Raw genomic sequence first — 21524 nt, 5'->3', positions numbered from 1 at the left:
GGAGGAGGAGGAGGAGGAGGGGGGAGAGAGAGAGAGAGAGAGAGAGAGAGAGAGAGAGAGAGAGAGAGAGAGAGAGAGAAGTACCTGCCATAGAGACATGATGGGCACAGGGATGGGGGGTCAGTGGCAGGATGGAAATGAGAGACATTGGTGGTGGAAAATATACACTGGTGGTGGAGGGATGGTTATTGGAACATTGTATGACTAAAAGCCAATCACGAACAGCCTTGTAGTTGTATGTCTCACAGTGATTCATTTTTTTAAAGGAGATAGATTAAAAGGTGGCAATAAAAAATAAATTCTCTAGAGATTTCTTTCAACTTACTTTTCCCCAAGTATATTCTGAGTCCTCAAACTTGGGACGGAATCTCTGTGCATTCTTCTCTCCATGCTCAGCAGTATATTTATTCAAGTAGGACAAGTGGACATACACGTGTGAACCAAGGGGCAGTCAATAAACTAAAGTCAGTACCTTCTGAGTTTAAGTAGTTGATTGAAAAAAGTCAATTAAATAGAGCTGTAATTTGTGAGAGATTTAAAGCTATATAAAACAGAACTGTACACAGTTTAAACATGAATTCATATTGCTCATGTTCTGAAAGGAGATATAGCATCTTGATTATAGTGGTTACCTTTGAGAAGAGAACTATGCCTCTAGACCGAGGTAAAGAAGGCTTAAGTGCATTCTGGGTCTTAAATAATATGAATCACACACTATAAAATGTAAACTATAAAATTTAAAGTTGTTATATCTTGAGATGCATTAAGGGGAGTCAGTTATATTAGTTTTTGTTGCTTCTGCGTCTTTGAAACTTTTCATAATCAAATGATTAAATCTAGGTATTAAATATAGTATCTTCAAAGATGCACTCATAGAATAAAGGGCCTGGGATGAAATGTTTTTGCCATGATATTATAGAAAACAATTAAATCAATAATATTAAGTGAGAAAATCCCTCAGAAATATTGAGTGTGACCCAAATGCTTAATATTTGACTGCACTAGTAATTTAGTCAACTATAAAGCTGAATTAGATGATACCCACCTATTAGCCCTTGCTCATATGAGAATATCTCTATTTGCATAAAAAGGCTGGCCAGATTCTAAAAGAAAGAATAACTTTGTTGTGATCATACAGATAACTCTGGAAAAGGGAAATTTGTAAAATGGAGTGGCTTATATGTTTCTCTAGATGACCCAAGTAATTCTATCTCTACAATGGAGAAAGCTAAAATATAGGGCCAGAGAGAGAGAGAGAGAGAGAGAGAGAGAGAGAGAGAGAGAACTTACTGTGTTTGCCTGGCATGTGGCCAAATATGGTACCATTCCTAGCACTGCATATGGTCCCCCAAGCACTGCTAAGAGTAATCAGTTAGCACAGAGCTAGGAATAAGCCCTGAACACAGTAGAGTGTGTGACAACTCCCACCACCATCCCCCCTCAAACACACACAAATTTAAGGTAATAAGATTAAACCCAAAAAGAATTCTAACTGATATTCTTTGGTATGGGCTGGAGCGATAGCACAGCGGGTAGGGCGTTAGCCTTACAAGCGGCCAACATGGCCGACCCGAGTTCGATTCCTCCGCCCCTCTCGGAGATCCCGGCAAGCTACCGAGAGTATTCGATATGCCAGACACAGTAACAACAAAGTCTCCAATGGAGACGTTACTGGGCCCGCTCGAGCAAATCGACGATCAATGGGAGGGCCTTTACCTTACCTTTTTATTCTTTGGTATAACCCAGTAATGTTCTAAAGCCCCAACATTGGAGTAGGGCATTAGGCTTGCCCGAGGATCTTGCAAGAGATTAAGAGTAGATCTAGATCTGAACACCAGTTGTCATTGATGTAGCCTTTTTAGAAGAGGCAGAAACAAAGCCCTTTTCTGAAGCTACTTGATAGAAGTCTCTCCACTTTCATTAGAGGAGAAAGAGAGCAGAAGTAGTGGTACCAAATCCTTACTTTCTAAGTATGGGCTCAGAGTACAACTTAAATGTAATATCCTAATGACCTTATTGTACTCCTCAAACTTATAAACTCTAGAAATTTGATCACTGAATTATAATCTATTTACAGTAACTGATCCCTCTCAGAGCCAGGCAAGCTACCGAGAGCATCCCATCCTCACAGCAGAGCCTGGCAAGCTCCCTGTGGGGTATTCGACATTCCAAAAATAGTAACAAGTCTCACAATGGAAATGTTACTGGTGCCTGCTTGAGCAAATTGAAGAACAATGGGACAACAGTGTGACAGTGCTATATATGTATATGATATATATATTGAGCACAGCGGGTAGGGTGTTCGCCTTACAAGTGGCCAACATGGCCGACCCGAGTTCGATTCCTCCGTCCCTCTCGGAGAGCCCGGCAAGCTACCGAGAGTATTGGATATGCCAGACACAGTAAAAACAAAGTCTCCAATGGAGACATTACTGGGCCCGCTCGAGCAAATCGACGATCAACGGGAAGGCCTTTACCTTTACCTTTACCTTATATATTGAAAAGATAATCAAAATGGGTAATAAATACTTTAAAGTCTATCCTGGGGGTCGGAGCGATAGCACAGTAGGTAGGGCATGTGCCTTTCACGCGGCCAACCCAGGTTCGGTCCCCAGCATCCCATATGGTCCCCCAAGCACTGCCAGGAGTAATTCCTGAGTGCAGAGCCAGGAGTGACCCCTGAGCATCGCTGGGTGTGACCGAAAAGGCAAAAAAAAAAAGAAAAGAAAAATAAAGTCTATCTATTCTTTGGTATGTAAGTGTACACTAATCTATCGATGACATCCAAGAGTTATGAAATAAGTGTGCATAAAGAAATAAAATGACAGTCACTCCAGTCTCTTGTGGCTCAAGATCTTAAACCACAGGTAAGCAAGATCTAGATTTGACCCTTCTTGGAGACATCTGAGGTAAAGTTCCATATTATGGGGTGAAATCAGTAAAATGAGCGAGAAGTTGTGGAAAAGATGCAAGTAGGATTGCAGATGAACATAAATGAAAGTTCAAAGCCAACTAATGGTAATGCAACTGAATCACTGGTCTCCTGCAATTAATTACACTACCTTCTAGTAACTAGGTAATTAAGTCCAATTTTAATGTCTATTTTGAATATAATATTCAAAATTGAGGGAACTATAAACTGTACCAAGAAACAAACACAAGTCTCTGACTCCTATTTAGATTTCCTATTGATCTCTCTCTTACCTCTTCCTACAGAATTCCAAAATTCCAATTTGACAGAATTACTGCAATATTTTCAAATGAGAGTTGGAAACATACCATGACACACTACAGTGCCTATGATTAATTTGCTCTCTCATACTGAAAGCTCTTCTTTCTCTTTGGTCTAAGAGATCTTCTCAATCTTCAATATAAAGTTTAGAATTAACTACCACTATGAAGCTTCTTTAATCCCAGATACTCCAAATCTGGCTGTTCTCTACCATTTTATAACACCATAATTATACAAATATTATGATAGTGCTTAGGGCATTTTGTTAGAACTGTTTGCATTTCTTTTTTGTCACTGTTCTACAAAAGAGTTTCTTTTAAGCAGAGACCACTGCTCTTTACTCTCTGCATTTTAAATTCTCATAATTCTTCCAGCACAGCTAATTTATCCAGTTGGGAAAAGAATAGGAAGTGAAAGAATAGGATGTAAGAAAGAACTTGTCTGTCATAAATTATTTCAGGGACAAAATGTGCAATATCACATTTCACATACAAAGTTTCTCTCTGCCCATCATTTTATATTAGTTCAGTAATTTTATTAAAGAGTTTCATGAGTCATTAACCAAGTTATTAGTGGGCATTCTAGGTTTGGTCTCTAGGGGCCTTTCAGAAACCTGAGCTCAGAATCCTTTTAAGAGAGAATAGTTGCAACATCACTGAGCAAGGAGAAAGGTTCATTATTGTATCCTTGATTAGTTCAGCAAGACCAAAGTAGTAGATCTTCAACTTAGGGGTCACCCAATTGTGTTGTGCACTCAATCAAAATGCGCTCTTGTTGTATTCCTTTATCCAAATTTTATTATGAAAAAGAGGATAAATGACAGCCCTGTTCTGGATAAAGAACCAATTCAGTGAGTGCCAATACAAAGCAGAAAAGTCCAAATTGAAACTGTATTTTAATTTCCAACAGAGAATAAAATATTAGGGTTGGGATGGATTTGTCATTAGTGTTTTATTCTTCTCCCATTAGAAATATTATGCTTTCCTTTGAAGAGCTGGAATTGAGTAAAGAATAAGGGATACTGGAACAATTGTGTCCATAGGTACTAGTTTTGGTGATAGTGGGGCAAATTCAGTATCCCTTAGAGCAGGGCAATGCTGTTAAACGCTGTTTCTAAAGGAACAACACTTGTCCATCAAAATAGTTTGTACCAAATAATGTTAAGTGATTTTATTCAAGTAGCTCTAGTTAAGAGGACAGAAGACTAAAATCCTCACTTAATGCTGTTGAAAGGCTGATGTAATATTAAACTGTAAGCACAATGACATTTAACAAAAGCAGATCCTCAAAAATAGTTTTGTTTCCATTTGGGGGCAAGAGTTGTTTGATATATTTTCTAATGTAAAGTTATAAGGAAAAAACATCAAAAACTTATTGGGGGGTCTGCTATACAAAAAAGAGAATATGAGCTAAACATGTCTTCCCCAAAGTGTTCAATACCAACCCAACATCCCTCAGTAGGGATTGCTATAACATGGGGTGGGGTGGTAGTCTTTAGTGTAATGGGGTGGGGGTGTAGCACTTTGCTAAAAAAACGCATTTCCAGGGTAGGCTAAATAACTTTTCTGAAAAGGAAGTAGTAGACCAGATAAGTTCAGGAACCTCTGACCTAACCCACAACTATTTGTCCAAAGTAATACCCACTAGTATTCAATAGGAATCTATTTAGCTATACTCTCAATAGTTTAGCACATTTGTGTGCTAAAATCAGTGAGTATGAACCTGTTTGAGGTTAAAACTCCATATTTATGTATTAAGTCTAGAACAGAAAATCCTACACTTTTAAGAGAATAAACAGAAAGCACCCTTCAATTGCATCTGAGGTCAATACAGCCCCTTCTTTCCCTGGCATTGTTCAAGTGTCCCCATGAAGGAAAAGCACTTACAGATGCAAACTGATGTTGCAATGTATTTGTAGCTTCAATGTTACTAAATAACGGAGGGCAAATTCATCAGGAGGTAGTGAACATTTTAGGTTATTTCAACAGTTTTAGCAAAGAACTTCATAACCATTAAGTTATTAGAGGATATTCTGTGGTTACTCTTATCCACACCTCAAGAGGGATAGTTAAGAATTCTGAGCTCAAATCTTTGTAGGACTAATTGTGTTTCTAAATTATTTATGATTTATAGGAGCATAAACTCTCACTAGAAGCAGAAATTGTTCTCCTAGCTATAGTGGCTAGAATAGTGTTTTGGCACTTGGCTAAAATTTCCTGCATTATCCATCCTTTCACTTTTGACCCTGATTTTATACATATCAACACTATCTACAGCACTTCTCCTGTTATTCTGAGATTAATATCAGAATCTTGGAACCTGAGTCAAATGAAATTTTCTCTAGGGATAGTGTTACATTTTTTCCCTTTTCTTTGACATGATCATTGTTATCTTTGAATTATATACCCACTTTATGATACTTCATTGTACAATTCCCCATATTTGTCCTTCTCTAATCCAGCTCTCTCCTGCAATCACTGTGAGCCAAGCTTTGCTTTTCCTTTTGCAATACAGAGCAACTTCCCTGTTCACATATTACATGGCTCTACTTTGATTCAACACCCCTTTCAAATTTTATTTTACTTTTTTTTATTTTTAAAATTTTTAAATTTTATTCAGTCACTGTGAGATAGGGTATTACAAAGTTGTTCATGTTTGGGTTTCAGCCATACCATGTTCCAACACCCATCTCTCCACCAATGTAATTTCCCAGCACTCATGTCTCCAGTTTCCCTCCTGCCCTCCAGACTACCCCCAACTCCCACCTGCCTCTATGGAAGGCACCATTTTTCTCTCTCTCTCTCTTTCTCTCTCATTTTAGGCATTATTACTTGCAATTCAGATGTTGAAAGGTTAACATGTATATCCCTTTACTTACTTTCAACACTCAGTTCTTGTCCAGAGTGATCATTTCCAACTCATGTTGTCATAATGGACTGTCCCTCTATCTTATACCCCCCATACCCTTGTGATAATTTCCAAACATTGTCCTGCCCTAGATATTAGTTTCATACTTTTTTGTATCCTGCAAATGAATAAAGTCATTTTATATCTGCCCCCTCCTTCTGACTCATTTCACTTAGCATGATACTCTCTAACTCCATCCATTTATAGGCAAATTTTATGACCTATAAAATTTATAACAGCTGTGTAGTATTTTATTGTATAGGTGTACCATAGTTTCTTTATCTGGTTGTCTGTTCTCGGGCACTCAGGTAAATAGTGCTACAATAAACATAGAAGTGCAGATGGTGTTTCTGCTGTGTGTTTTTGGACCCCCAAGTATATTCCCAGAAGTGGTATTGCTGCATCAAATGGGAACTCAATTCTAGTTTTTTGAGGAATGTTTATATTGTTTCCCAAAATGGCTGTACCAGTTGGCATTACTACCAGCAATAGTGGTAGTTTTCTACCCTCATCCATGCCAGAACTGGTTGCTCTTGTTCATTTGGATGTATACCCGTCTCTGTGGTGTAAGATGATCTCATTCTTATCTTGAATCCAGGTAGGAAAGTAAGAAGTCAAGCACTCACTATTTGGAATAAAGTAAGACACACAGACCAATGGAATACAGTTAAATATTGTAACACAGATCTTCAAATATATGATTACCTAATCTTTGATAAGGGAGAAAGAAATATGAAGTGGAACAAGGAAAGTCTCCTTAGCAAGTGGTGCTGGGAAAACCAGACAACGAGATGTAAAAATATGAACTCTGATCTCTCTGTAACACAATACACAAAAGTCAGATCAAAATTATAGACTTCAACATCTTCAACAACTTCAACATGAATCCACAAGTTACATGAAAGAAAATGCAGGCAAAACTCTCCATGACATTGAAGCTAAAGGCATCTTCAAAGATGAAACACCACTGACCGAGCAAGTGGAAGAAAAGATTAACAATTGAGACTACATTAAACTAAGAAGCTCCTGAACCTCAAAAGAAACAGTGACCAAGGTACAAAGATAGCCCATGGAATGGAAAAAACTATTCGCCAAATACACTCCTGATAAGGAGCTAATATCAAAAATATATAAGGCATTGGTAGAATTTTACAAGAAAAAAACATCCAACCCCCATCAAAAAACTGAGAAGTGAACAGAAACTTTCCCTTTCAAATTTTAGAATTGCCCGATAAAGTAGATGCGTAATGCTAGAAATTGTATGTGTCTCTATTCAGTCACTATTACGGTATTTTTCAAATGTCCTGATATTTTATACTAATTAAGCTTGTCATAACCTTCTTGTCTGTCTCTTCTTTATTCATTATCAAATGTATTGTGGAGTCAGTCTGAGACAGTCTCTCAAAATTCCTATCTCTCTCTTGATATTTACGCCCTGTGTGTACCTCTCACCTCGAAAACCTGTCACTTCTCATCTCAAGAATTAGTAACTTTCCTCTAACCTCTATACCAGTACAATATAACAAGAGAGATGTGCTTTAAGATTAATATCATCATTCCTGATACATAAAAGATTCACAGTAGAAGGGCAAGGAGTTAACTTAAGTGGTGAACACATGTCTAGCATATGTGAAGGCCTTAGAGGGATTTCCAATAACATATGAGTCACCAAGTACCACTGTGTGCAGCCCTCTGGTTCCCAACTATCACCAGGGATGTGTTCTGATATTTGGGGAAAAAATAAAGGACTCACAGTAAATGGTCACACAGCTGTCTTTATACCATGACTCTGTCTACCTATTGAATCAGTCTTTAGTTTAGAGCAGGTTAATAACCCATTTTCCTGTAGAAAGAACTTAGAAATATGACTATCTAATGCATCACTAAAATGTGAGCATTTTTGAGCAAATTAAACAAAAATATTATAAAAATTAGTGTTAAAATCTCTTAAAATTTGAAAATCAGTATGATTTATCTTTAAAAAAAATGGAGTTTCCCCACTTTTGCCCTTCTCTTTTCTTGGCAAAACTATCTCACTCTGAGAGTTTTTAAGAATGAAATTTCTGTGAAATCTGCCCTCCAGACAAGATTTTATTAACTCCCTGCTAGGATTTTTCTTTTTATATGATTTCTAAGAAGGCTAGTGTTAAACACTGTATTCCATTATGACCTCAATAGTTCCATTTGGAAAGATGCTCTGCAAAGTTAGACTTTTACCAAACAGCTCATAGCTAGCAATAAATATATCTATCTTCCCTAGCTCAAACAAAACATTATTTTCAAAATATTTCAGAACTAATATAGTATTGTTATGAAACTATCATTTCTCCTCTGTTTAACTTATGCTACTATTCTATATTGGCTAATTGTGTTTGGAATCTTGAGTTAACTTTCCTCACATGTTTCGAAATTATTTGTAGGTATAACAGATACAGTACTTAGCTTTCAGGACTTTAATAATTTCCATTTTCAAACTTACTTGTTCTGACTTGAGAAGTAGCACAGAAATTATAGCACTTGCCTTATGCACAGCTACAATTCGATTCCTATCGCCATGTAGTATCCCCCTGCCAGGAGCGACACCTGAGCACAGGCCAAGAGTAAACTCTGCACACTCCACAGGGTTCAACATCAACAACGCAAAGTAAAAAGCAATTTATGCAAACTTATTTGGCCCTTTTCTAAATAATTGCTCAGAAGTCTACATTAAGAGAATAAACATGAATTACCCCAATTGCAACCAAAGTTACTACCATGCACTACATGCTTCTAGCACTCTTCGTGTAGGTACTATTGCCCACTTTGGGAAATACTAGTCTAGATCAATGAGATGCTAGCATTTCCTATGTTTTTTTTTTCTCTTGATAATTTTTAGGGACCACTCCCAGTGAAATTCAAGGGTTCTGAGTCACTACCAACAATGCAATGCTGGGAACTGAACTCAGAGCCCTGTGTCTGCTAGGCACATACTCTATCATTTCATCTATCCCACAACTCTCTCTAGATGTTTCCCAGTTTAATTAGAATCTAGTGGGCATTGGAAACCAGACAGGAGGGCAAAAGTAGCTCTGTTTAATCTGTTCCTTATTATCCAATGACTGTCATTTTTCTACTTTTCTAGACAACCATCAGCATCATGCTAACTAGTCCTAATTTTTCTATCCTGAATGTATTCTTGGACTTTCCTTGGTCAGAATCAGTCAACTGTTCCCACTGTGGGAGTTCCAAAAGGCTGCCATTTCATAAATTCATGCTTGGAAAATTATAATGTACATTTTAAACATCAAAATCAAATTCAAGTTCCAGAAGGCCATACATAACCCATGAGCTGAATTGTTTGATAAATGATGAAAAAGGACTGTCTAGAAGGAATGTTTTTTTAAAAAAGGACTTTTAAATTCTACTCATAATAACTACCCTAACAGAATTAGGGAATATCCATCTGCTCTTGTCTAGACACAAAATCCTTTCCCCGGAGAAGGAAAATGCTCACTTAGAAAGCTCTCTTATACTTGAAAATAATCATTTTAAAAACAATCACAAATGTTTTGTAAGATAAGAGGAATGGATGGCATACTGAATTCTGATCTCTGGGAGTGAAATATTGAACATGATGCCTTATTTAGCTTACATTGTTTATGAAAACATTGCTTGACAAATAAAGTTAAATCTGGCATCAGAGAGACTTGAAGGATTAAAATGTAGTAAATAATCACTAAGAACTTATTGCATGTAATTTAATCTATTCTAGTCTTGACCATTAATTTAATATAGGACCTTCATTATGGCATTATACATGGTCAGTTATACTTTTCATTAATAAACACTTTTGAATGTCAACACTAATCAAGGTTGGAAGGAATAAAGAGGGTTCTCAGATTGTCAGGTGATAAAATTTAGTCAGTAATCAACGGAATGATCAATAGTAAAAGATAAATAGATATAGATATATGTATTTATATGTTAAGAATTTTTCTAAAATGGAGACGTTACTGGGCCCGCTTGAGCAAATCGATGAACAACGGGAGGGCCTTTTTCTAAAATAGCACAGTATATATTTATATGCTAATGAGTAATCAATATAATATAGTATTGGAGTGTGTTTGGCTGATGTGTTTTGAGAGAGGGCTTTACTTATTTATTTATTTTATTAGTGAAACACCATGAGGTACAGTTGTAGACTTACAATTTTTTGTGCTTGGGTTTCAGTTATTCAATGATTGAGTACCCATCCCTCCATCAGTGCTCATTCTCCACCTCTAGTGCTCCCAGTATCCCTCCCACCCCCCCAAGCCCCCTTCCCACCCCACCCCTGTGACAGGGCATTCCCTTTTGTTTTCTCTCTCCTTTGGGGTGCTGTGGTTTGCAAAAGAGGCATTGAGTGGCAATCATGTTAGGACTATAGTCTACTTTCAGCATGCATCTCTCATCCTGGGAGGATCCTCCCAACACCCTTTATTTGGTGTTCCCTTCTCTATCGAAGCTGCCTTTTCCCCTAGCATATGCGGCTGGCCTCCAAGCCATGGAGTAAACCTCCTGGTACTTATCTCGGCTATTCTGGGTGTTAGTCTCCTATTTAATTACTTTATATCCAGATGAATGCAATCTTTCTATGTCTGTCCCAAGAGAGAGGGCTTTATTGGCAAGGAAGAAACCAGCTAGTGGTATTAATGTAGAAGAATATGGAAAGGGAAACCAAGTGAGGAGTCATTTTGGGGGTTATTTTGATCAGAATAAACAGAACTTTTTAGAGGCTCATGTCCATCTGGTATTTACAGTCCTCCAGCTACAAAGCTTCCCATCTCTTCACATCAAAATATTGTTGGCATACTCCAATTATAAGTCATATGTGCTCCCAAACAAGTATATTTCCACCCTCTATAATTAAATCACCTATTATCTTGTGGCACAGATTCTTAACGGTAATCCCACAGCCAACCACCTCCACCATGCACAAAATAATCAGTTCTGGCCAGAAAGTCCAGAAACCAACAGTACTGACCGTGTGAGACCAAGAGCACAAGCTCTGCTACTATTTTACGGGCACTACCACAGATGCTTATCCTTAATGCTCTTGAAATGACAAAGAAGTGCCATGGCCTTTGCAGTTTTCAGGAATTATGAATTCATGATATGACTCACACAGAATTGGACTTTTGTGTCATTTTTACCTTGATAAACTGGCACTAAAAATGCTGCTTATTATTTTGCTTTCAACCTATGGCACATATAGCTGTAATAACTGTGAGCTTCCCTACAGTCTATCCTGTCACACTTCCACATGAGAGGCTTGTAGGCAAGATAATTATTGCATATAATCATTGTATGTCTTTCTTCAAAACATAATCATTGTCTATATTTTTTTCTTACATAATGTGTTAGCACCTTGGGGGAAAATGCAGTACATATCTGAATCCCAGAAGAACACATTATTTATAAACAGAAAAGTTTAGAGATGATATTTTCATGTACCTGCATGGTCAGGGATTTCTGAGCACAAATGATTGCTAAGCCAGGTAAAAGAATGCCTTGTTATCAGCACCAAGATAATAAACTGAGAAGAGGCATAGATGCCATAGATACCTCTGCCCAAAAATACTTGTCTGTGGTTCCTAGGAGACTAAAACCAGGGTTAATTTTTTTTTATTTTGTATTGCAAAGGGCTATAACAACTTAAGTACCTTTTCTGCAGGGTTTAACGTTAAGAAAAGAGGCTTCTCTCTTCTCCAAGAGAAAGGAGATAGCTATTCTTATGTAGAACATCAATTCCTATAGAAGTTCCCCAAGTCATAACTGTGATTCCATTCCTATTGTGTAGACCTTTTTTATATGTGACTATTTTAATTTGCCCTGAGATAGAAATTGAGGCATGCATAAAGAAGACATATTAAATATCAAGTGGCTGTTTGAGCTCCTTGTCATCTCCAACTGATACTTGAGCCAGATCTTAAAGGATAAATTCAATACACAGATGTAGAGGAGGAGGAGAAATTAAGAACATCACAGGAAGAAGAGTGGGAACAGCATGAATACATTTTTCTTGAAGAATAATGAGTACACCTATCTGGATGAAACAGACGGTTTATACAGAGTGTGTACGTTACAGTCACCCAGAAGCAAGAAGGTTGACATCGATTCCAAAATAATTAATACTGACCATGCTAGATGACAAAACCACAGACAATAAATGAGAAGCTGAGTCCCAAAGGCATTCATTTAAAGTCCATAAGTTAATTGAGGAAAGCCAAAAATTGCATCCTTGGATTCATAACCTGGGTTTGGTCTATATTAAACTCCTCTTAATTCTGATTTGGGTGACTTCTATTTTACTGACTTTACATTTTTCTACAAAATACACACAAATTAGTTTTAAAATATTTTCACGAAAACTTTAATTACAAAAGCATGAAGTTAAAAATACTATCTTAAATGAGAGAAAGAACAAGCAAACAATCCTAAAAGACCACTGAGAAAAAGAAATTAATCTGAAAAGACTACATTCCAACCATGTGACTCCAATATTTTGGAAATAGCAAAAGCAATCGAGACAGTGAAATTGATTTCCACTGGTGGAGAGTGAGTCTGAGTAATGATAGAATATGAAGGATTTATAAGCCATGGGAAGTAGATCATATAGTTCCATAATAATGCCTGCATATCCCTGCACTTTAGTATAGACACACTGAATATACAACACAAAGAGTTAAAAACCATATATTATATAACCCCCAAAAGTTATAAACTTTGATTATGATGTAGCACTGTAGCACTGTCCTCCTGTTATCCATTGATTTGCTAGAGTGGGCACCAGTAACATCTCCATTGTGAGACTTGTTGTTACTGATTTTGGCATATCAAATATGCCAGGGGTAGCTTGCCATGCTTTGCCGTGTGGGTGGGATACTCTTGGTAGCTTGCTGGGCTCTCCAAGATGAACAGAGGAATTGAACTGCGTGTAATGCAAAGACCCTACCCACTGTGCTCTTGCTCCAGCCCTTGATTATGATGTAGGCTCATCAATTACAAGACATAATTATAAGACATATACTACGCTGTTACACAGTATAAACTGAAAACTCAAAATTTAGTCTTAATAAAAAAGGAAATGTGAACTTTCTGTTTGTCTCATGTGTCCTCCAAAATGATGGTATTCTAATCTTCATGTACAGCATATTAAATAACATAGGGGAAAAAAGTATTTTAATGAAAATTTTATTTTAGATCCTTTTCACAGAAGGAACTGCAGACAGAATATCAAAGATCTCTCACCCTAATCATGTTCACATTGCCACAGACTTATATCAGCTATCAAATAGACAAAAATGATATTTCAATATAATCTATTCAGTGAGCAATGAGCTACTCTGTATATCTAAATATGATATCGCTGAAAGTATTTTTGCCCCCGCTCAACCTTCTGCAGCAACCTGACTTTGTAAATGAAATCTCTGAAGATGAATCTGGTCAAGCATGCATTTACTATCAAGCTGTTGGCAATTTATTACAATTCAGTTTTTATTGAAGACCCCATCAAATATGCTATGTAAGTATTTACTGTATCTGATGTAGATTTGATTGTGTCTTCATCAGTCTAGATTAGTTTTATAAAAATAAAACAGGGAGAATTTTATAGACGGATGTCCTAGAATTTTAGCATATTAATAATTCACAAAATACTTTCTCAAACACAACAGCATTTGATCAACACAAAAATTCAACCAAACATGGTTTTGTTTTACTAAGGAAGTAAAACAATTCATGGAAAATAAACTACATATTTAACATGGAAAATAAACTACAATTCAGTCACTCTGGATCTGTCAGTTTCAAACTAATCATCCAAGGCAGCCAGGTGGTAAAGTAAGAGTCTCAACAGAGAATATCTCTCGCCTCACTGACACATCTAAATAAGGTGTGGCCTGTGTTTTCAAAGACCTGATCTAGCCGGGATTTGGAGCATCATGCCCTTTTTCAGATTTTTTTTTTTTTGCTTTTTGGGTCACACCCAGTGTTGCACAGGGGTTTTCAGGGTTTAAAGACACTTTTTGTTGTCTCAGATTGAGGTGGGAAAGGAAAGGATCCAGTAGAGAGAGTCCAGAGTTGTTGCTGAGTATCTGATGGTCTCATGGTCTTTAATGTCTCAGACCTAAAATTAGTAAGGACTTAGTAGCTTTTAGCAAAACAGAAGAACTTGTCATTTTGTTTTCTATGTCCTGGGAAACCTCTCTCATGCTTCCTCTTGGCGCTTTTCCTTTCTTTCCCATTGTCCCCGTTTGTGGTTTTTTTGTTTTAGGAGGTACCTAATATTAAATGCACAGTGGTCGAATCTGAGCCCCAACATACACAGTACTTTTGTTGTTGTTTGAGAAACAGATGTCTCGTTGGTACACATTAAGCCACGATAAGAAGACATTCTTTTTAGAAATGACATAACAAACATTGTGCAATCATTTCACAGAACAGATCCTTCGGTTCTCTTCAAACCATTTGCCTAACACATACTCCAAGAATTCTCATTAGCAGCCAAAGAATTAAGAGTGAAAATTTTGCTTGTATTTCCTTGATAGCTCCTCTATATATTTATAAACACAGTTTAGGGAAAAGATGATAGAAGACAAATGCAAGGGAACTTATATAAGTTGCATATTATAGTTCTTAATCCATTAATATCCACTCTCCTTGAACTTTGCTGCTGAAAAATTTCTACCGTAGTCATCAACAAACTGTGTATTTGTCTCTTCTACCAGGTTACTTTCCTAGTTATCTTCAATAAATCTTGAAAATAGGACTTCAGTGTCTTGCTCATCTTTTCAAATATATTATGAGTTGGGTGTGCCACTAGACACCAGGAAGAGGGGGAAGAAAAAGAAAGAGTTGGATGTGGACATCAAAAAGAAAGATCCCTTCAGGTAAGTCATTAGAATATTTAATTACTGTAAAGAAAGGATGGGGTGATTTTTTGGGTGGGGTCAGGGTCACACCCAGTGATGCTCAGGGCTTACTCCTTCTGTACCCAGGGGTCACTCCTGGAGCTCTCAAGCCTGGGGTTCGTATGGGGTGGTGGGTATGGAACCCAGTTTTGCTGCCTACAAGGCAAGCATGCTACCCACTCTATCTCTCCAATCCTAGATGGGCTCTGTTATCATTTTTAAAGTCCTCACATTGAACAAATAAAAACAGATTCTTGATTAGGAACAATATCCACTTCCATTTTTCAGTTATCAAATGAAACACCAGAACACTGGAAAATGTGCATTTCAAAACTTTGTGTGAAAATTATGTTAAAATATTCCAATGATCAGACTGTTCTTACCTTTAAGTAGATTTTAATCCAGTGTTCACCAGTCCTTTTGTTCACTTAAACAACTGAAGACACAATAAGGAATAAAAGCTCCCCAATAACTCTTGAAAAATGCCCGAATTCTTAGTTTATACAGAGTCATATATAAATTGACAACATATTCTGTAGCTTTCCTCGATTCCAACTATCGATCCAACCAGTCACAAGCAAACCTGAACTCAGAACCTTGTCTCGATCTTCTGCTTTTCTCTAATACTCTTCACCAGCATCAGCCCCAAAGAAGTACCAGGAGCATCTTAAATATTCCAACAGCAGAAAAACCCAAACAGGCCAGAAACTCGGTGTCAGAGAAGGGAAAGACCTAACTGGAGAGTTAAATGTTCATGAGAAAAGTATGGTATAAACTGGCATCTTTGTTGCTCTTTTGCATATGGAAAGAAAATAATGTATAAGTTTAGTTAATTAAAATGCAGAGAGATATTACCATTATCTTTGTTATTATTTCTTGTGAGGATTCTCAAGAGCAACAAGCCCTCTCTGTGCCCTTTCCTAGGTAGTATTGCACTGTTGTCTTTCTGTTTAGTTTTCATAAGGAATAGCTTAAGTTTTATGGTTTTCTTTGCTATTCCAAACTAACAAATATCTATAGAAGTATTTGTAAATAACCCCTTTCTCCGAAGAAGGCAAAAGTTCTACTAACATGTCTTATTGTGCAGAACTTTGGACTACTGCTGGATTTCACATTTCAGAGGCATATTTTTTGGGTTGGTTTTGATTTGTTTTGGTTTTTTTGGGCCACAGCTGGCTGACTCCTGGTTTTGTGCTCAGGGATCATTCTTGGAGGACTTGAAGAGCAGTATGACCTGGAAAATTGAACCCAGGTCAGCCACATGCAAGGCAAGCACCTTACTGCTGTACTATTTCTCTAGCCTCCAAGGACATAAATATTTTATTTATCCCCTCTTCCACACCATCCCTAAAACACATGTATTTTTTAAAAACCTAGTGGACTCCATAGTTCATATACAGACCAAAGAAGGCCCCGTTATGGTCTACAGAGTGGTCCTTCACCTCTAAAGGATAAAGTTGATCACCAACTCATTAACATTCATTCATAGATTTCCTCTTCAGAATCCATCCAATATAGTAACCTTTCTCTCCATCCCTGTATCTTTTCATTGTCTCTCAACTTTCATTCAAGTCATAGTCTCCAACCCCATGGAAAGCACTGGGAACTTCTGAAGGTCTCTGAATAGACACTAGTTGAGAGCAAAAACTACTAAAATCTGACCCATTTTGATACAATTCTTTTATGGGTGTTATTCTGCTAACTCAGTGGAATAATTTTTTTTTTTCCTATGCCAACAAACCAGAAAGCTCTGCCAGGTTCCTAAATATAATTGTATCTTACCACATCAATGATTCCCTAGTGGGTAGTCACCTGCCCCTGGAGGACATCACTTAAGGATTTTCTAAGGAAAGGTTATATACATTAAAAGTCTTTTTCATCAGCCATGATATACATTTTTTTCTGTACTGTCTTGTCTCTCTGTCCCCTTGAGTTTTTATACCTACACTCTGAGTTCATAGTCCTTCCTACTGGATCTGCTTTCAAGAAATGTAGAAATTGTTCTAGTTCAAGATTCCATTTCCTAGTCACACTGTTTCTATTTTCAAGCCACGTGGCCTTTTTCCAGCTCAGGAGATTAGAACTTCCATGTTCAGATTAGTAATTAGAGATAATAAGAATTTCTCTACCTACTTTAAAAAGCCCTGATGAGAACTAAATCAGATGATCTATGAAAACTATCAATAATAGATTTATTCAAAGCAAAAAAAATGTTATTCTGCCATGATTATTCAAATTTAACGCAAGGAAACAAAGAACACTTTTCTCATGGTCATGCATAATTTGAAGTATAAAGAACTATAGGAAACAATGAAACCAATTTTCTCAGATATGGAAATTAATCGTGGCACTGACATTTTGCTTGAATCTAATAATCATGTTTACCTGTCTCTGAAAGCAATTTTGTTGCCTCCAGCACCTTCTCTGTGTAAACACCAGCTTCATAGTTCTCCATCTCAGCATTGATAATGTGTATCACCCGGGCCGCACGGCCCCTGATGGCTCCAGCAGTCCGGTCCAGAGTGTCCACGTCGCCCTCTTGCAGAGCTATCACGCACTTGTTCACATCCTCCAAGATGTGATTTTCTGTGAAGAGGACACAACACATGTTTGTATGACTTTCCATCAGTCATTTAATAACCAGGTTTAGGTTCGTCATTCAGAAGTACCTCACAATATATAACCAATAATACTAAAATGCAGTGAAAGAATATGGCTTTGAATTTCAGTAGCACTACTTCTCAAATATTGAATATGGGCTAGAAGGCTTGCATCATACAGACTACAGGACACTGTTCCTAAAAGCAGGCCTGGGGTGAGTTTTACAAGTACTGCATTTCTCCTCCATCGATGGTGACTTTAATGCTCCTGGTTTGGGGACCCAGACATATGAGAAACTTAAAGAAAATTCCATTCATTGATTCAGTGATTGAAATTTACTTCATGAAAAGGTTTTTCCAGAATGATTTTGGCAGCTAACAATGTCAATCAGATCAACCAAGCAGAAACAGCTTCTAGAACATAACCAGAGTCAAGGTCTGAGTGTGTGTTTGACCATGTTTTCTATTAAGGAAACATTGAAGAGGAACTTTTGAAAGAAGAGACATCTCCCAGTCAGGCTTCTAAGATTATGTCATGCACAAAACATATGCAATGGGAAAACAGATCAAGTGAAAAGAATCATGGCGTTTCCTACAACAAAAATGCAAGCCAGTCATGGTTGCTTCCCTTGGATTCAAGTCAAGGTCAGTGATCACACTCCCATCTCTGCCCTAAATAGAATACAAACAGGCATATAAAAGGCTTCATTCTCTCCTAGCAGAGAGAAACACACCATTTAGTTCCTCAAGCTTTCACAACTGTGAAATTTTGCTATTTTTCAGTTATGTACCTTATACATTCTTCCCAAAGAAAATTCCAAGGGAATTCTGACAAAATTAGTACTATGTAGAAATCATTAAAACAGAACACATATACATTAAAGATAAAAGAACAAGTTGGAAAATAGCCTAATGTGGTATCCTACTAAAATTAGAAGAGCTATCTTTAATAATTAATAAAAGAATAAGTAGATTATTTTGTCTTTAAAGTTCATAAGGCAAGTTCAGAATTTAATAATTCAAAAAAGGAAAGGGAGGGTTCTTCGCAAATCCCCAATGTCCATCATGGATCTGTTACTTTCTCTAAACTAATCACTCATAGGGAATACTTGCCCTATTTAGATAGAACATTAGGTTAACATATTTTAGAAAGAACAATAGGTTAAAATATTTTTTAAAAATCTAACATTTCATAAAGAACACCTATTTTGTCTTTATGGAAATAGTAATGATTTACCATTCAAATCGCTTTAAATTTCTAAAACTTTAATTGCATATAAACAAAATAAATGAAGTGTTTACATTTTAATATTCAAACTTTTTAAACTCACAAAAAGGAGATACTTTCTGACTGCTGACATTTCCTGTGTAAAACAGAAATTCATTGTGAAGACATGGACAAGATATCAGTATAATTAAAAAAATTCTGAAACTCTTTGTTAGATCTTGGATCCATTCTATCATGTAAATTCACTTAAAAAAAACAAGCTGAAGAACAAATTTCTCAAATCAAACTTAGTAGTGAATTTCAATTTATAAAAATGTTGATTTGGATAAATGTTTCTTCCTGACTTGCTGGGTTTCTGCAGGCAATTAAATATGCTTATTCTTCATGGGTAAGGAATGGGGTGGGTCTCTGGGTCAGAAATGTGTGTCTATTTGTCTTTATTTTAAGTAACAGTAGTAAGAAAATAAATGATACTATTACTTTTTTTCTGTGCTTATGTTTAGGTTGGAGTTACATGCAAAACTGAGAAAACTTAAGGATTACTAATCTCTCTGGAGTTAAAACATTGTTAAAAAGTTCAAAAAGCTCACATATAACCCAATGTTTACTAATTAAAGCAGAGGGAAATGTATACCTTTATTGATGATTTGTATGTATGTGTATGTGTGTATATGTATATATATAAAGGTACACATATGTATTTATATTTATACATCTGAAAAAAACAAGCAAAGGTGACATTGCTTTTGATGTCAGTTGATCTGACATTATCAAATAGTTCCATTTGTTTCATGATTAGGTTATATTTTGTGAATAATTTTACTACTCTTTTAATTAAGTTTTTGTGAATCAACTTTTGAAAAGTGGAGATTGATTATTCAGCATTTCCCAATCTTCCCAATTAGAATTACCACTTTAATGGAACTATGAATCATGATTCTTTCATGGCAGTAATTTGTGAAGGGTTGATATGTGAAAACTACTGTGACTCAGAATGTTTTTAATAGAGTTGAATTTTATTAATCTAAGTACTCACAGTGTAATTGAAAATATTTTCAAATATGTCTTATACCTGCTCACAAGGACATATTATTTACTCAAAATACCATATTTGCTGTATCTCCAGATTTCTGGACACCTTATGTAGTAAGTTCTCCCCTCCTACTCCTTCCACCTACAGATCTTGGACCACAGGCCTGAATGTGGAATCCACATGATTCCATACTTGCATCCCTTATAAAGCCAAAATACAGAATGCAACTGAGTAAATATTAAATATGTCAAGTGAAAGACAACAATTATATGTTTGCATTTGAGATATTTTTAAGGGAAGGGATTCAAGAACTTAAAAGAACGTTGTTCCAGATTGCAAAATATGTAAAAATTATAAGAAATATATATATATATTCCAGAGAAGACTTCGTTGCTAGGGGGAAAATACCCAGGTAGTTTTTAGATGTTAAACCAATAAATGAAGTGTGGCATCTAAACATAGGCTAAAACATTTGGCTGCTACACATTTTATAATAAACATCCTTCAATTTTTGCAAATGTACTATTACAAAAAAGATATAATTGTGTTATAGAATCACCGATGACCAAAACACTTGATTATTTTTTGTCTTTAACATGTAAAGTTTTTAAATTCAAAACTAGAGTTCACTAGGTGGATTTATGGTCTTTAATGAAACTAACTCAAGAACTTAGAATTAGGAAAAAATGAAAAGAAAAATAAAACTCTTGCATATGATAGAACTTAGTGAATATCTCTTTCAGATCTTAGATGCATGCTATTTTGTGAGCCAGATCTATGAATTAAATTGTCACATGGCTAATGCCAAAATACTCATTTTAAAAACTATTAAAAATCAGAAGTTTTGCCTAGTGGGAAAAGTTTAAGTGTTCTGGCATAGACATTCCAACTTTTTTTTAATAAACCCAAATTTATCTGAAAATTGAGACTACTCCTGTAATGTTAATAGCATCACTGTTCCCCAAACTTGTTGCTTTTCATATGGACCCACCAAGCACGCAGGCTAGACAAACACATTCAGTTGGCATGATCAAAATAAATACAAAACATGCACACACACATTCACAAAATGACACTATCAACTTTATATCATTATGGGGTTATTAAAAGTCGAGTTTCCTGCCTGTATAGATATTTCCTTAAGAGGAAACTGATGCATAAATATCATTAATGCCACTCTAAATATATCTCCTGGGTCAAACTTTCAATTTACAGATGCAAATGCTCTGGCTCCAAGTTGAAGAGGAGATAAGTAGTTTCCCCAACTATTGGGCTGTGTCAACAGCCTACCAGCAGGAGAGGGTGGGGAGCGTGTCATTTTTTGTTAAGCCCTTCTGTGGAAAGGTGCCTGCTGCCTCCCCCTGTCAACTCCAAAGGCATGACACAGCAGGCCCTGCCAAGTCTGGCTCCATGACAGCAGCTGTTCATTTTTCCAGCATGGCACTTGTACCACTGGGGTTGCACTGAACAGTGTTATCAGCAAAAGCCAAAGCCTTTTCTTGTGGCTGGTAATAATGAGAGGCACAAAGGAATAGCTGGGAGAAAGGTGGGTGAGAGGCAAGGCTGGTGAAAAGAAAATGAAGAAAAGCTTTGC

General features: G+C 36.6%; 1 protein-coding gene across 4 annotated transcripts in view; it reads right to left on the bottom strand.

The window, feature by feature from the left end:
* The window catches only part of CTNNA2 (catenin alpha 2), a 1325246-nt gene that overhangs the window by 83871 nt on the left and 1219851 nt on the right, over window positions 1-21524 (bottom strand). For all 4 annotated transcript variants that reach the window (XM_056119733.1, XM_056119735.1, XM_056119745.1 and 1 more), the window contains exon 12: window positions 17455-17655. In XM_056119733.1, the coding sequence (XP_055975708.1) occupies window positions 17455-17655 (201 nt within the window). The remainder of the gene's footprint in view (window positions 1-17454; window positions 17656-21524) is intronic.

Source organism: Sorex fumeus, unplaced genomic scaffold (genome assembly GCF_029834395.1).
Source record: "Sorex fumeus unplaced genomic scaffold, SorFum_2.1 ptg000003l, whole genome shotgun sequence".
NCBI lineage: Eukaryota > Metazoa > Chordata > Mammalia > Eulipotyphla > Soricidae > Sorex > Sorex fumeus.
The sequence above is the reverse complement of the archived record's forward strand: the minus strand, read 5'-3'. Positions and strand labels throughout refer to the sequence as shown.